This window comes from Selaginella moellendorffii, unplaced genomic scaffold (genome assembly GCF_000143415.4).
Source record: "Selaginella moellendorffii unplaced genomic scaffold, v1.0 SELMOscaffold_129, whole genome shotgun sequence".
NCBI classification, from domain to species: domain Eukaryota; kingdom Viridiplantae; phylum Streptophyta; class Lycopodiopsida; order Selaginellales; family Selaginellaceae; genus Selaginella; species Selaginella moellendorffii.
The window spans coordinates 305101-316548 of record NW_003314390.1 but is presented as its reverse complement, the minus strand read 5'-3'; the positions used below and the strand labels follow the sequence as shown (position 1 = coordinate 316548).

General features: G+C 51.5%; 4 protein-coding genes and 1 non-coding gene across 6 annotated transcripts; 2 read left to right on the top strand and 3 right to left on the bottom strand.

The window, feature by feature from the left end:
- The first annotated feature begins 2 nt into the window (after positions 1 to 2).
- Positions 3 to 1469, top strand: LOC9650703 (cell division cycle-associated 7-like protein). The gene is made up of 5 exons (XM_024665831.1): positions 3 to 237; positions 300 to 545; positions 610 to 693; positions 741 to 870; positions 933 to 1469. The coding sequence occupies exons 1-5, from the start codon at positions 35 to 37 to the stop codon at positions 1377 to 1379; spliced, it is 1110 nt and encodes a 369-aa protein (XP_024521599.1). The 5' UTR covers positions 3 to 34; the 3' UTR covers positions 1380 to 1469.
- A 2-nt stretch (positions 1470 to 1471) lies between these two features.
- LOC9650702 (ABC transporter C family member 13) lies at positions 1472 to 5914 on the bottom strand. Its single transcript, XM_002992087.2, has 11 exons — positions 4481 to 5914; positions 4079 to 4399; positions 3914 to 4000; positions 3262 to 3849; positions 3040 to 3204; positions 2698 to 2989; positions 2432 to 2640; positions 2074 to 2379; positions 1953 to 2016; positions 1647 to 1886; positions 1472 to 1590 (listed from the first exon to the last, which is right to left on the bottom strand). The coding sequence occupies exons 1-11, from the start codon at positions 5912 to 5914 to the stop codon at positions 1484 to 1486; spliced, it is 3813 nt and encodes a 1270-aa protein (XP_002992133.1). The 3' UTR covers positions 1472 to 1483.
- Positions 5915 to 6189: 275 nt separating this feature from the next.
- TRNAG-GCC lies at positions 6190 to 6260 on the top strand. The gene has a single exon. It is a non-coding gene; the product is annotated as a tRNA-Gly (tRNA).
- A 50-nt stretch (positions 6261 to 6310) lies between these two features.
- Positions 6311 to 8623, bottom strand: LOC9650701 (acyl-CoA-binding domain-containing protein 6). Its single transcript, XM_024665839.1, has 9 exons — positions 8279 to 8623; positions 8055 to 8204; positions 7776 to 7946; positions 7565 to 7717; positions 7359 to 7511; positions 7114 to 7275; positions 6857 to 7054; positions 6582 to 6807; positions 6311 to 6521 (listed from the first exon to the last, which is right to left on the bottom strand). The coding sequence occupies exons 1-9, from the start codon at positions 8439 to 8441 to the stop codon at positions 6353 to 6355; spliced, it is 1545 nt and encodes a 514-aa protein (XP_024521607.1). The 5' UTR covers positions 8442 to 8623; the 3' UTR covers positions 6311 to 6352.
- A 699-nt stretch (positions 8624 to 9322) lies between these two features.
- LOC9651361 (polypyrimidine tract-binding protein homolog 3) lies at positions 9323 to 11444 on the bottom strand. Of its 2 annotated transcripts, none has more exons than XM_024665840.1 (11): positions 11234 to 11444; positions 11105 to 11173; positions 10974 to 11050; positions 10851 to 10923; positions 10663 to 10795; positions 10494 to 10608; positions 10394 to 10435; positions 10155 to 10341; positions 9963 to 10103; positions 9472 to 9903; positions 9323 to 9400 (listed from the first exon to the last, which is right to left on the bottom strand). In XM_024665840.1, the coding sequence occupies exons 1-10, from the start codon at positions 11417 to 11419 to the stop codon at positions 9487 to 9489; spliced, it is 1440 nt and encodes a 479-aa protein (XP_024521608.1). In that variant the 5' UTR covers positions 11420 to 11444; the 3' UTR covers positions 9323 to 9400; positions 9472 to 9486. The 2 variants fall into 2 exon arrangements, with proteins under 2 accessions (XP_024521608.1, XP_024521609.1); XM_024665841.1 differs by having other exon boundaries at positions 11273 to 11444.
- Positions 11445 to 11448: the final 4 nt, after the last annotated feature.

The following is an 11448-nucleotide window of genomic DNA, read 5'->3' as shown; positions in this document are numbered from 1 at the left end:
CTCTCTCTCTCTCTCTCTGGCGCAAAGGAGGAGAATGTCCAAGAGGAAAAGAGAGGAGATGGGCGAGTACGAGCTCATCCGGCAGGCGAGGATCGAAGAGAATCGCAAGCGAATGCAGGAGCTGGGCCTGGGCGCCCTCAAAGAATCCATGTCCGCGGACATTGCCACCAAGAAAAGGAGGCCGCCGCCCACGCCCGCCGTCGTCCGACCCTCTGGACCCTCCAGGCGATCGGCAAGGTTGTCTTTTTTCTTTCTTTTCTCCTCCAATAGCTCTCCATTTCTCTTTCTTCCTTGTCCAGGCTCCAGTCGTGTCCGGCTCCTTGCTATCGCGATGTGCAAGAACGAAGCTCCTCTCCATCCGAGCGCCGCTCTCGTCGCAGTGGGCGCCTTGCAGGAACCGGCGGCCCCATCCCGGAGGTGTACACCCAAGAACACGAGAAGCTCCTGGGCTGCGCCAAGGAGGAGTGGCAGCTCTTCGTGGATGGCTACAATGGAGGGGAGCGAATCTACGACGCCTTCTCCGGCAAAACATGCCACCAATGCAGGTTAGCATCCATTCTTTCTTTCTCTCCAATGCCTCTCTCTCCTTTCTTGGTTGATGATCTACAGGCAAAAGACTGTCGGTCTTCGCACCTTTTGCTACGAGTGTGAGTCGCTGCACGGCCAGTTTTGCGGCGACTGCCTGTTCATGAGGTAAGGCTTTCCAAGGTGTCTCTTTTCTAGATTCCTTTTGCATATAGATATGGAGAGAACGTCAAGGAAGCTCTTGCGGACAAGAGTTGGAAGTGCCCGGTGTGTAGAGGCATCTGCAACTGTAGCATCTGCCGGACCAGGAAAGGCTGGGCTCCCACTGGGAATCTCTACAGGACGGTAAAGAGAGCTACACGAGCTTTGTGCCGTAACAAACGTAGCTTTTTTGCTTGTTTGTGCAGGCTTTGCGGATGGGCTACAAGTCTGTAGCACATTTTCTCATTCTCACGCGCCGTGGTGGCGAGGAAGGGAAGGAAATTGAGCTTGCTGATGATGTCGTCAAGGACAGAGAGCTCGAGAGTGAGGACGAAGACGTGATCAAGGACGAGAGCAAGAGCATCAGGAAGACAACCCAGGCGAAGAAGAAGAATCAGAAGGCCAGGGCTCGAGCAAAGAAGAAAGTGGCTACTCAGGACACGGGATCTTCCGAGGACGAGGCTCCTGTGAAGCGGGAGCTTAGATACGGTGGCGATGAGGACCGGGTGATTCTGGTGATATCGGACTCGGAAGAAGATGGCGAGGAATGCAACAGGCAGCAGCCAGTGGTGGCGGTGAAACAAGAGCGGCAGACGCAGCACATCGCCGCAAGGCTCCGCTCTCGAAGAGTTCAGCCCTCCAGAGTGTGCTGATCAAAGTTATCTCATTTACTCTTATCATGTATAGCGATTCTTAACTATATTGTCACATCGGATGCCGGATATTTTAGATTGGCTTGGTCATGACAGGTTTAATGCTAAGTGCTACAAATCTTGCTCGCAGAGTACTCGCTGACGAGCTTGCTAAAATGTGAAGAGCCCTTGTCAAGCAGTTTCGCGGGTTCATCATACTCCACCACTCGTCCTATAAAGTTACCCCGCTTCGGTTAGGCATGGAAAGAGAGAAGCAGAGTTGCTTACCATCGCTTAGGACGAGGACGAGATCACTGCCGATGACGGTAGGCAGCCTGTGAGCTATGGTAATGACGGTGCAGCCTGTGAACTCCTTCGAAATGGTCGACTGAAGGACCGCAGCAGTAGCAGTATCCACGGAAGCAGTAGCTTCATCCAGCACCAAAACTCGGGCACGCTTGAGCATCACCCTCCCTAGGCACAAGAGCTGGCGCTGCCCCACACTCCAGTTCTCTCCATTCTCCGACACTGGAAAAACACACGAGTTTTAAAGCGATGTACGAGATCGAACGTAGACTCGGGTGTAGACTGTACCAGATGCCTCAAGTTTGCCCTCCTTGTTGCGTACCAAGTCGCCAATCTCAGACTTGTCCAGTGCCTTGCAAAGAAAAGACAACACAGTAAGATCAGATCAAACAAAACAAATTTGTGTCACCTCCCAGAGCTCAGCATCACTATGGCGACCGAGTGGATCCAAGTTGTAGCGAACAGTGCCTTCAAAGAGCACGGGATCTTGAGGAATGATGCTCAGCCTTGAACGCAGGTCATGAAGCCCAAGCCGACTTATGTCAACACCATCGATAATGATCCTCCCTCCCGCTGGCTCAATCACTCGGAAGATGGCCTGGATGAGCGTCGACTTGCCGCTACCCGTTCGTCCCACAACTCCAGTCTTCTTACCTCCCGGAAACTTGCAAGTGATGCCGTGCAAGACAAGTGGGGAGGTATCTGTATAGCGCACCTGTTCAAGTGTTTTTGGTCATCATTTGAGCAGTGAACTAGTAGCTTCGAACCTGCAAGTCGACGAGCTCCACAGTTCCATCTGAAGGCCAGCTCTCCGAAGGCTTCGTTGCTTGGACTTTCCATGAAGCCTCACTCGGAAGGCAACTGTACTGCTGAATTCTCTCCACGGATATGATCACCTTCTCCACAGTGCATAAACACCAGAGGACCCACGGGAGATCCATGTTCAACCCATACGTCACTGCCAGCCCCGCTAAACCTGTGCATGCCGTCCGTTCGCAATAAGATGTCACAACACAAAAGTGGAGAAACTTACTTGGATCGACGCTGCCTGACAAGTAGACGAGCGTGAACAAAAAGACGGCGAACATGATGTTGGTTAAGAACTCGAGTCGCAGGGTCGCCCACGCCATGGCTCCGGTGGAATAGAAATCCGGCCGAGAAAAGTCGTCTATGAGTGCGAGGCTGTGTTTCGCGAAGCGCTCTTCCTGATCGAATCCTCGGATGGTGGCTACCCCAGCTAGTGACTCGGAAAAGTGGTGAATAATGGGAGCTTTCTGCGTGCCTTGAAGTCTTGCCAGTTCTCTAGCTGATGCCATGTAGTACCTCTGTGATAAGAAAGATCATAACCAAGCATTTGTGTTCATCAATCACGCACCTGGAGCTTGACGCAGAGGATCGCCACAGGCACAAACACGACTGAAACTTGCCACACAGATTGCGACAGCACTCCAACCACAAATATGAAATGCGTGGTTGAGTTTGCAAGACCACCAATCCGAAATGGTACGTCCAGGTCTAGAGCGCTCTGATCAGAAGATGCCTGTCGGAAACAAGTGATAACTCAATGTGAACAAGAAGAAACAAACAATATGCTTACCCTGCTGAGAATGCGACCGGCTGGAGTGGAGTCGAAGAAGGACATGGGTGCATGGAAAATATGGTTGAGCATGTTGAAGAAGAAAATCTGTGATGTTCCCAGGCCCATAATGGCTATCAGTACCATCCTTCCAAGAAATAAGAGTGATCCCCCGAGTGTCAACGCCACATAGACACCGATAAGCTTGGCTGCGGCAACCGAAAGCTGTGAGGTTGCTGCCATCCACCAGTTGCCAGCAAGCTGAAACACCTGGAACGCTAGCGGCCCAATGGCTATCAGTGGAATCAGGGCACCTTTGGAGTAAGCTGTGCAGTAACTCCAGTACAGTGCCAAGTGTATGCTGCCCTGCTCGCGCTCCTCTTCCTTAACCAGCTGTTGCAATTGGTTCGCCTGTTTTGGCTGCGGACTCATGGTACCAGCAGCAGCGTTGTCGTCAGCGGCGGCGGGCAGAACTTGCTGAGACTTTGAACTCTGATCTACGGACTCCATCGCCTTGTTATGTGCATGCACCAGCGTGTTGAAGTCAGCTTGACTCTTCAGCAACTCTTGGTATGTCCCCTGCTGCGTGATGCAGCCATCTTTGAGAACCTGAGAACTTTCGATCGTCAGAAAAAGACAAGCAAATCTGCAAGAGCGAACCGTTTTCACTTACCAGTATCGAGTCAGCAACAGCCAGGAACTCCACTTGATGAGTTACTAACACCACTGTCTTGGACGCTAGCGCTTTAAGGATGATTTCCTGTACGTGTGAAGTTTGAAATGAGTATATACGCATATATGGAGGGAGAGACGCAATACAGAGTTAGCTCCGTCGAACCTTGAACATGTGAGTTCCAGTCTCAATGTCGACAGCACTGAAAGGATCGTCAAGCAAGTAGATATCAGCGTCTTGGTATAGAGCACGAGCAATCTGAATCCTCTGCTTTTGTCCACCACTGAGGTTTATGCCTCTCTCACCAATCTCTGTTTGGTCACCATAAGGAAGTACCTCCAAGTCCTTTTTCAATTGGCACATTTCCAGAACCTTGTCATACCTGGACTGATCCAAAGGACTTCCAAAGAGCACGTTGTCCTGAACCTTCCCGCTCTGTATCCACGCAGTTTGCCCAACATACGCAACTTTCCCATGCAGCTCGACCTGCGTGCATGAAAAAACATGATTTTTTCGAGTCGAGTCAAGGTCGAGTCAATGTTGGCATCCAATTATATAAACGTTTACCTTTCCCGCAAGTTTTGGCACTTGTCCCAGCAAGCAGGACAGTAAGGTTGACTTTCCAGAACCGACCATGCCGCACACTGCCACAGTAGCGCCCTCCCACACGTGAAAGTGGATGTTAGAGAGCGAGAGCTTCTCTGGAGAGCCATCCCAGCTGAAGGCACCCCCTTGAACTTGGACAGCAAACTCGCCTGCACCAGCCCTGGGCAGTTGGGAAACAGCATCAGCTTGGAGTTCCTCTTCCAGCAAGAAACTGGACAGCCTGCGGAGAGAGACCCTTGCCTGTGCGAGTACGGACAAAGTGTCGGGGAAGCTGCTCAGAGGCGCCTGGAGAACTCTGAACGTAGCCAATGCTGAGAGGACCCTGCCTGTCGTGAGGGGTACCTTGAGAAGTATGCAAGTCCCGAAGGTGATGATCCCAACAAATGCCGGCGAGATGTAGAAGAGGAAGATGGAGACAGCCCGGTTATACGAGATCTTTCTGAGCCAGTCATACTCTATTCTCCTCAGAGCTTCCAGCTTGTTGAGATAAGCCTCTTCCCAAGCTTGCAACTTGAGGATCTTCATGCTCCGCAAGCACTCGGCTGTGGCTCGCATCCTCACGTCCTTGGCCTTCATGATCTGTGCCTGGTATCCATCCTGCATGCTTGTATAAGGCAGGTTCACGGCGACGGTGGTCACGGTCGCCACCAGAGTCGCGATCGCCGTGATACCGACGCTTTTGTAGAGGATGAGCAGCGCCAGAACCACCTCGAGAGGCAGCCGCCAGAGATGGTGGATGAACTCCAAGCAGCTGGCCACCCCAGCGGTGTCGATGGCCATGTAGTTGACGATGTCACCGCTGCCATGAGCCTGCCGCGAGGTGCTGGAGAGACGCAGGCCCTTGAGGTAGAGCAAACCCGTGAGTGCCGACTTGCTCCTCAGCTCGATGATCTGGCCTTGTATGAGCCCCTGGCTCTGTGCCCATCCCCCAACAAGCCGCGATAGCAGCAGGATGAGCGCTAGCATGACAAGGGACTTGCCTTCAGCCCCGCCCAAGCTCTGCACCAGGTCGTCCATGAGGTAAGGTCCAGTGTAGGAGCACACCATCGCCACCAGCTGTAGCGCCGATGCCACCGCCAAGTTCCTCCATAGAATGCTCACCAAGCTCCTAGAGAGGCGGTAGGATGAGCTTGCGTTTGCCTGCCATGCCCTGCTCATCAGCTGGTGCACCGCCGCGGCACTCTCGCTGGGTGCGAGCTTGGGCAAGTCTTTGGATTCCAGGGCCCTTTTTGATCCCACTTTCAGCAGAGGCGCCACCCACGAGAAGGTGGCCAAGCCGAGGAGCCCCGCCTTTGTGTACGGCGCTTGCTGCTCGTCGCCATCATTTGCTTGCGCTTGCCCTTGTCGCAGCAGCGGCTGTCGCAGCTCTGGATCATCCTTTTCTCTCGTCTCCATCAAAACTTTGACAACACCAGACAACGAAAATAAGGGCGAAAGCGCTTTAATTAGCTTTGATTCTATCAAAGTTTACATTAGTCACAACTGCCACGATCATTTGAGGCAGCATCTTGTTTGCCGCGTGACGAACCCCAGCAGAGAACTATGCAACTTCCCAAGAGTGTTTTCCCTTTTAAAAGATTTGGTGATTTTGAAACTTTCATTAAAGTTTGTGAGCTCCTCATCTTCCTCTTCAACAGGGTGTAAATTAAGAAGCTTCTACAAAACACAGAGCACTGCTGGTCTAGTGGTAGAATAGTACCCTGCCACGGTACAGACCCGGGTTCGATTCCCGGGCAGTGCATTTTTCTTCAACTTAGAGTGGGTGATTTTTTTGGCCCTTCGAACGCGAAAGAAGGAAACTGTACTTATCCACATTGATTTTTACGCATTCAATCACGTCGAGTGCCATGCAAGGTCATTCAAGAAAGGATTGCTGCTACTCCCCAGTAGATCCCTGTACTTACGCGGAGAGATTGGAGGAGGAGGATAGAATACTGATTCGCTCTCTCCTAGTAGCGATGGCTTCTCGTGGAAATCTTCCACTCTTTCATTCGTCTCTGGCCTGGCAAGCAAAGCAAACACTCGCAAAGGAGATGGACATGGAAACTGTACAAAGACTTGCCTCGTTTTTGCTGTTGCCAAGTATGACTCTACGGCCTCTGTGAATCCTGGTTTGTACGAGAAGAGCACGCCACGGAAAGGCTTGCCATCTATTCTGGTTTCGAGCGTATATCCGTAATGAAAAACGCTTGTGATCTTGCCTTGGAAGATCTTCTCGGCCACTGGCTTGACGCTATAAGGAGAAGGGATCTGGACCGCTCGAGCAGTGCTCTTTGTTTCTGGTCCGTCTGTAAGAGGGTATCATAGGCAGAAAAGATATGAAACTTGAAAACTCACCGCTTAGTTTTGGGCGTTTCAAGCTTGGCTCGCTATCAGACGAGCTGGACGAGGAAGTGGACGAAGAAGCTTGCCTTGTGTTCCGTCTGACTCTCAAGTCCCTCTTAAACGACACCTCCGGCTGTTCATGCACTTGTTGTTGCTGCTGTGAACCATCACATTCCTGTTGCTGATTCGAAGTAGTAGAAGTCACAAGATCTGCAAAAATGTTGTGCTGTCTATAGAAAGAAAGAAGTGATGACAATTTAGTGCGATACCTGTGTGCAAGAAGAACATCTCAGGAAGCGCTTCAAGCTCCCCGTTACATCCACCGTAAAGTGCGACGACACCTCTTTCCGGATCGATCAGATCGCTTGCGAGAGAGAAGCGGTGAGAGGGCCCGTTTCCTGTGACTTCTGGCTTGTGCCACTCACCACTCACTGGAAAACTAGGTGTGTTAAGACCAGGTTAGACATGACGCTATGAAACGGAAAGGCAGACAAAGAAAAAGGTTCCAACTTACGTAGATCAAGAACGTAAACATCGTCGAAAAGCGTTCGTTTGTCCGCAAAGCCACCAAAGATGATCAAGTTGTTGCCAATACGCTCGGCCGCGTGACCGGCCCTCGGAGCCGGCTTCACGCCACGTGTTTCCAGCCTGGACCACTCCAAGCTTCCTGCAGTCGACAAATCTAATCTTCACAAGAGAAATTCATCGGGCACGTCTTACCTACATCGAGAATGTAGATGTCCGCCAAGTACGTGTTGAGCACATCCTCTCCTCCGAAAAGAACGAGCTTGTTTCCAAAGGATGACATAGAGTGGCTGTCTCTTGAGCAAGGCCGAGGGCCCGATGTCAAAACTTTCCTCCACGCACATGAAGCTACGCACACAAACAAAAGCTCATCTTCACTGTGAGAAGGACAAAGTTAAGGACTTACTCGTGCTGAGCGCATAGAGATCGTCATAGTAGACTTCTCGAGCCTGGCCTTGTTTCTTCTTGCCGCAGCCGCCAAACACGTAGAGGTCGTCGCCAACCAGAGCAGCACTGTGTCCTTCTCTCGCCGCTGGTATGTCGCCACTGGTGTCGGGTTTTGTCCAAGTGTAAGTTGCTGCATTGCATGACAGGGAGCTCTAGGAGTTACTCTTAGAAGATCTAGAAAAGAAAGGCTAGAGCGCATTGCATGAAAGGAAGCTCTAGGAGTTGGCCGAGAAGTTACTCGTGTCAAGAACGTAGAGCTCGTCCAGCGGACTGGTGCCATCGGTGCCACCGAAAACAAAGAGCTTGGATCCCACCGCTGTGCATGTATGGCTGTCGCGGGGAGCAGGCAGCGTGCCCTTCAGAAAAGGCTTGCTCCACGACTTTGTCACTGCCAAAAACAAATTCAATCCAAAACAATGAAGGCACAGTGTAAGAAGGAATTTTTCCATCTGATCCACTCACCAGAATCGAAGACATGGACGTGGCTCGTCTCGATCTTGCCATAGCCGCCAAAGAGAAAGAGGAGCTTGCCATTGTTGACGGCAGTGAGCGTGTGACCCCATCGCTTGCCTGGACGGATTCTTCTGCCCGTTGCGCGCTCCTTGGCCACCTCTTCCCACCTCATCGCCTCCTCTTCTTCTTCTCGCCGCCGCCGCCGCCGCCGCCGCCCTACAAAAACAAGCCCGCATTTCACAAGCTCGGACCGCGGTATATCCCTTCCGTACACTCGGCATATTTTTTGAATACAACAATATGCTTTACTCAAAAACGAATCACGAGAAATATACAGTATCGAATCGAGCTGTGATGAGAAGGTCTAAGGCCGCGGTGGATCCGGGGGCCCAAGGCTGAGTGCATTCGTGGAGGCCGCAAGAGCGCGAGCGCTTCTTGGGCGATACGCATTCTCGCCACAATCGCGAGAGTTGTAAACGAAAGGCTCGGCCGCGGCAAATCTGCTGCCATCGCTGCTCGTTCGTATGATCGGTCTCACGTCTGGCATGGAGCTGGAGGCCGGCGATAAGCCACAGCCACTTGGGCGCTCGAGCACGGACACCCGGCAATCCCTCTCCAAGTTGTAGCCGCTGGGAACATCCACCGACCATTTCCCGGACGAGTCCGTGGTGCTACTGCCACTGACACGAGCACCATTGCACTCCAGGAACGCAACAACACCTGGATCAAACCATGCCGAGAATGTAAACTCCACTAGAACTGGTGATCATCGACAGGAACTTATAGAGATGGAGATAGTACGGACCAGGCAGTGCTATGTTCTTGATGCTGCGCCCTTCGTGGCAAATCTCGCAATAGACCGAAACTTCCACGACTGCCCGAGAAGGGATCTCGTGCTCTAGCAGCCGACACCCCGCTGCCAAGAAGTGGAGCTCGACCGTTACTATCAAAAGCCAAGCCATCAGATACTTTGATGATTGTCCCTCCATGGCAAACTCTCGGATGGCTGTGCGCCGAAACATACACCTTTTAATCTGCGCGAAGTCAAAAATGGACATCACAGTGATGCATAATCGTAGAAAGTTCCAATTCGCAGCTTCTCTGTCGAAGGCAAGAGAGAAACGTTGACATCTGCAACCAAGGAGAAATGGTCATTGGTATGGTTTAGTCCACACGTTGAATTTATGAAAGCTTGGAAGTACCTCTTTCTCTTTCGGCTAGTCTCCAGCCTCCGCTGCGTTACTGCTGGACGTTTTCTTTGGTTTCCCATTGATCGCAAAGGCGAGCCGGATCGTGGAGCCATTGACAACGCTGTACTGCTTGCAAGCGACAGCTTCGGTTGCTTGTTCTTTGGTATCAAATCGAACTCGTGCTCGCGGCTTCCCTTCCTCGGATGCAAACACCTCAGTGGCAGCTATCTCGCCATGCGGGGAAAAGTGAGTGATGAGCTCTGCATCGGTGACACCTGAAGGGAGTCCCCACACGTAAATTGTTGGCGAGGGACCGCGACAGTTTCTCACAAAGCTGGGAAAGAAAATGTTGTCGTGCGCGTCTGTGTAGTCCCGGCTCTGGTTGAGATTAAGCTCCTTGTCTACAACCACAGTGTCCAGTTCTTTCTCGAAAACCCGCGCACCCTGTAGCCATGCTAGCCGACGTTAGTTTTGAACATGTCTCCATAAAGGGAGGAAGTTACCTTGAGACAGGCTGACGCCAGTTCCGCTTGAAACGCGTCACTCATCTCTATCAGGCCCTGACCGGTGACTTTTATCACCTGCACCTTTCTTATCTTTCCATATGGAGAAAAAAGATTGAAGAGCTTGTCCTCATCAACTTTCTGCAAGTCCAAGCACATGAATCAGCCGAACTTCCAGAAGGAGAAGATTACCTCGACGTTCAAGTTGGACACGCGCACAACCCGCTTCCGCCGGCCGATGAAAGGCGTGGGAACAACGGCTGGTGCTCCAGCGGCCGCGTCCTCTGCAGTCAGTGCCGGTACACTTTCAACGGGCGGAGCACCCAGAATCGATGGATCGCTCCGTACTCTTGAAGGAATGGAAGTGTCCTTGAAGTCCCTGCACAGAAACGATTAGCCTGAGAGCTTGGGCCTGGCGTGGAGTTCTCTACCTGTTGTTGTCATCATTAAAATACACTCCAAGTTCCTGGGACCTTAAAAAAACATTATCGATTAGAAAGGATGAAGTGAAGAAACAGACAAGGCACACACTTGGCATATTGTATTTCCATCTTACAGCAACCATCGAAAATGTGACGATCATTGAGAAGATCTTTGACGTGAGCAGCAGTTTTTACGGAATCGAATTGTATGTACCCGCAAATACCTGCACGCGAATAGATTCCATAAGACGTCACGCGGAAGTGTGATACAAACTTACCAAGCTTGCGGGAGATGGTTATCTTCTCAACGCTGCCATGGGGGCAGAACACCCTGTGCAGCACATACACGTCGATGGGATAAATTGGATTGGTAACAGTCACTGCAAGGACTTTGCTGCTCGCGCCTTGTTTCTGCAAAAGAATGTTTGGATTTTAGGTGGCTTTACGCTATACGTCTAGCACGAACCGGATCAGCTAGACGGGACACATCCTTTTCTAGCTCTTGAAACCGTGAGAATCCAACATAGACTTCTGTTTTTCTGTTTTCACGCAATTGGAACGAACGGAAAAGGAGACAAAAATGACTTACTTCACGAGTGCCTTTGCCGAGGAAAAGTGATCAACGACCTTCTTAGCCTGCTTCACATTTTTCATCTCCAAGAGCGCCTGGAAGAAAGACACGAAACGATCATTTGAGCTTCTCTGTTGACAAGTACACACCTGAGTCCTTGTCGTCAATCGGTAACTCGTCACGCTTCCAAAAGGACGAACCAGTTTCTCAAGCTCACCCTGGCAAAACAAATCCGAAATCCTTATGTTCTCTTCTTTTTTGCGATCTAGACCGCTCACCCGTCTTATGTATGGCGTGAGATTGCGAAAATGTAAGACCTTGGACGGCTCCAGCTCGAGCTTTGATCCATTCTCGTCGAGCGATTTGGATTCTAGAGCGCCAGCGGCAGGGGAAGCGCAGTAGCGCCTGGAGAAGAAGAGATCTGCGCTCCTGGCGAGCAGGCGCCGCGACGCAGCTTGGTGCATTCTTCGCCCCTCTCTACATAACCCTTAAA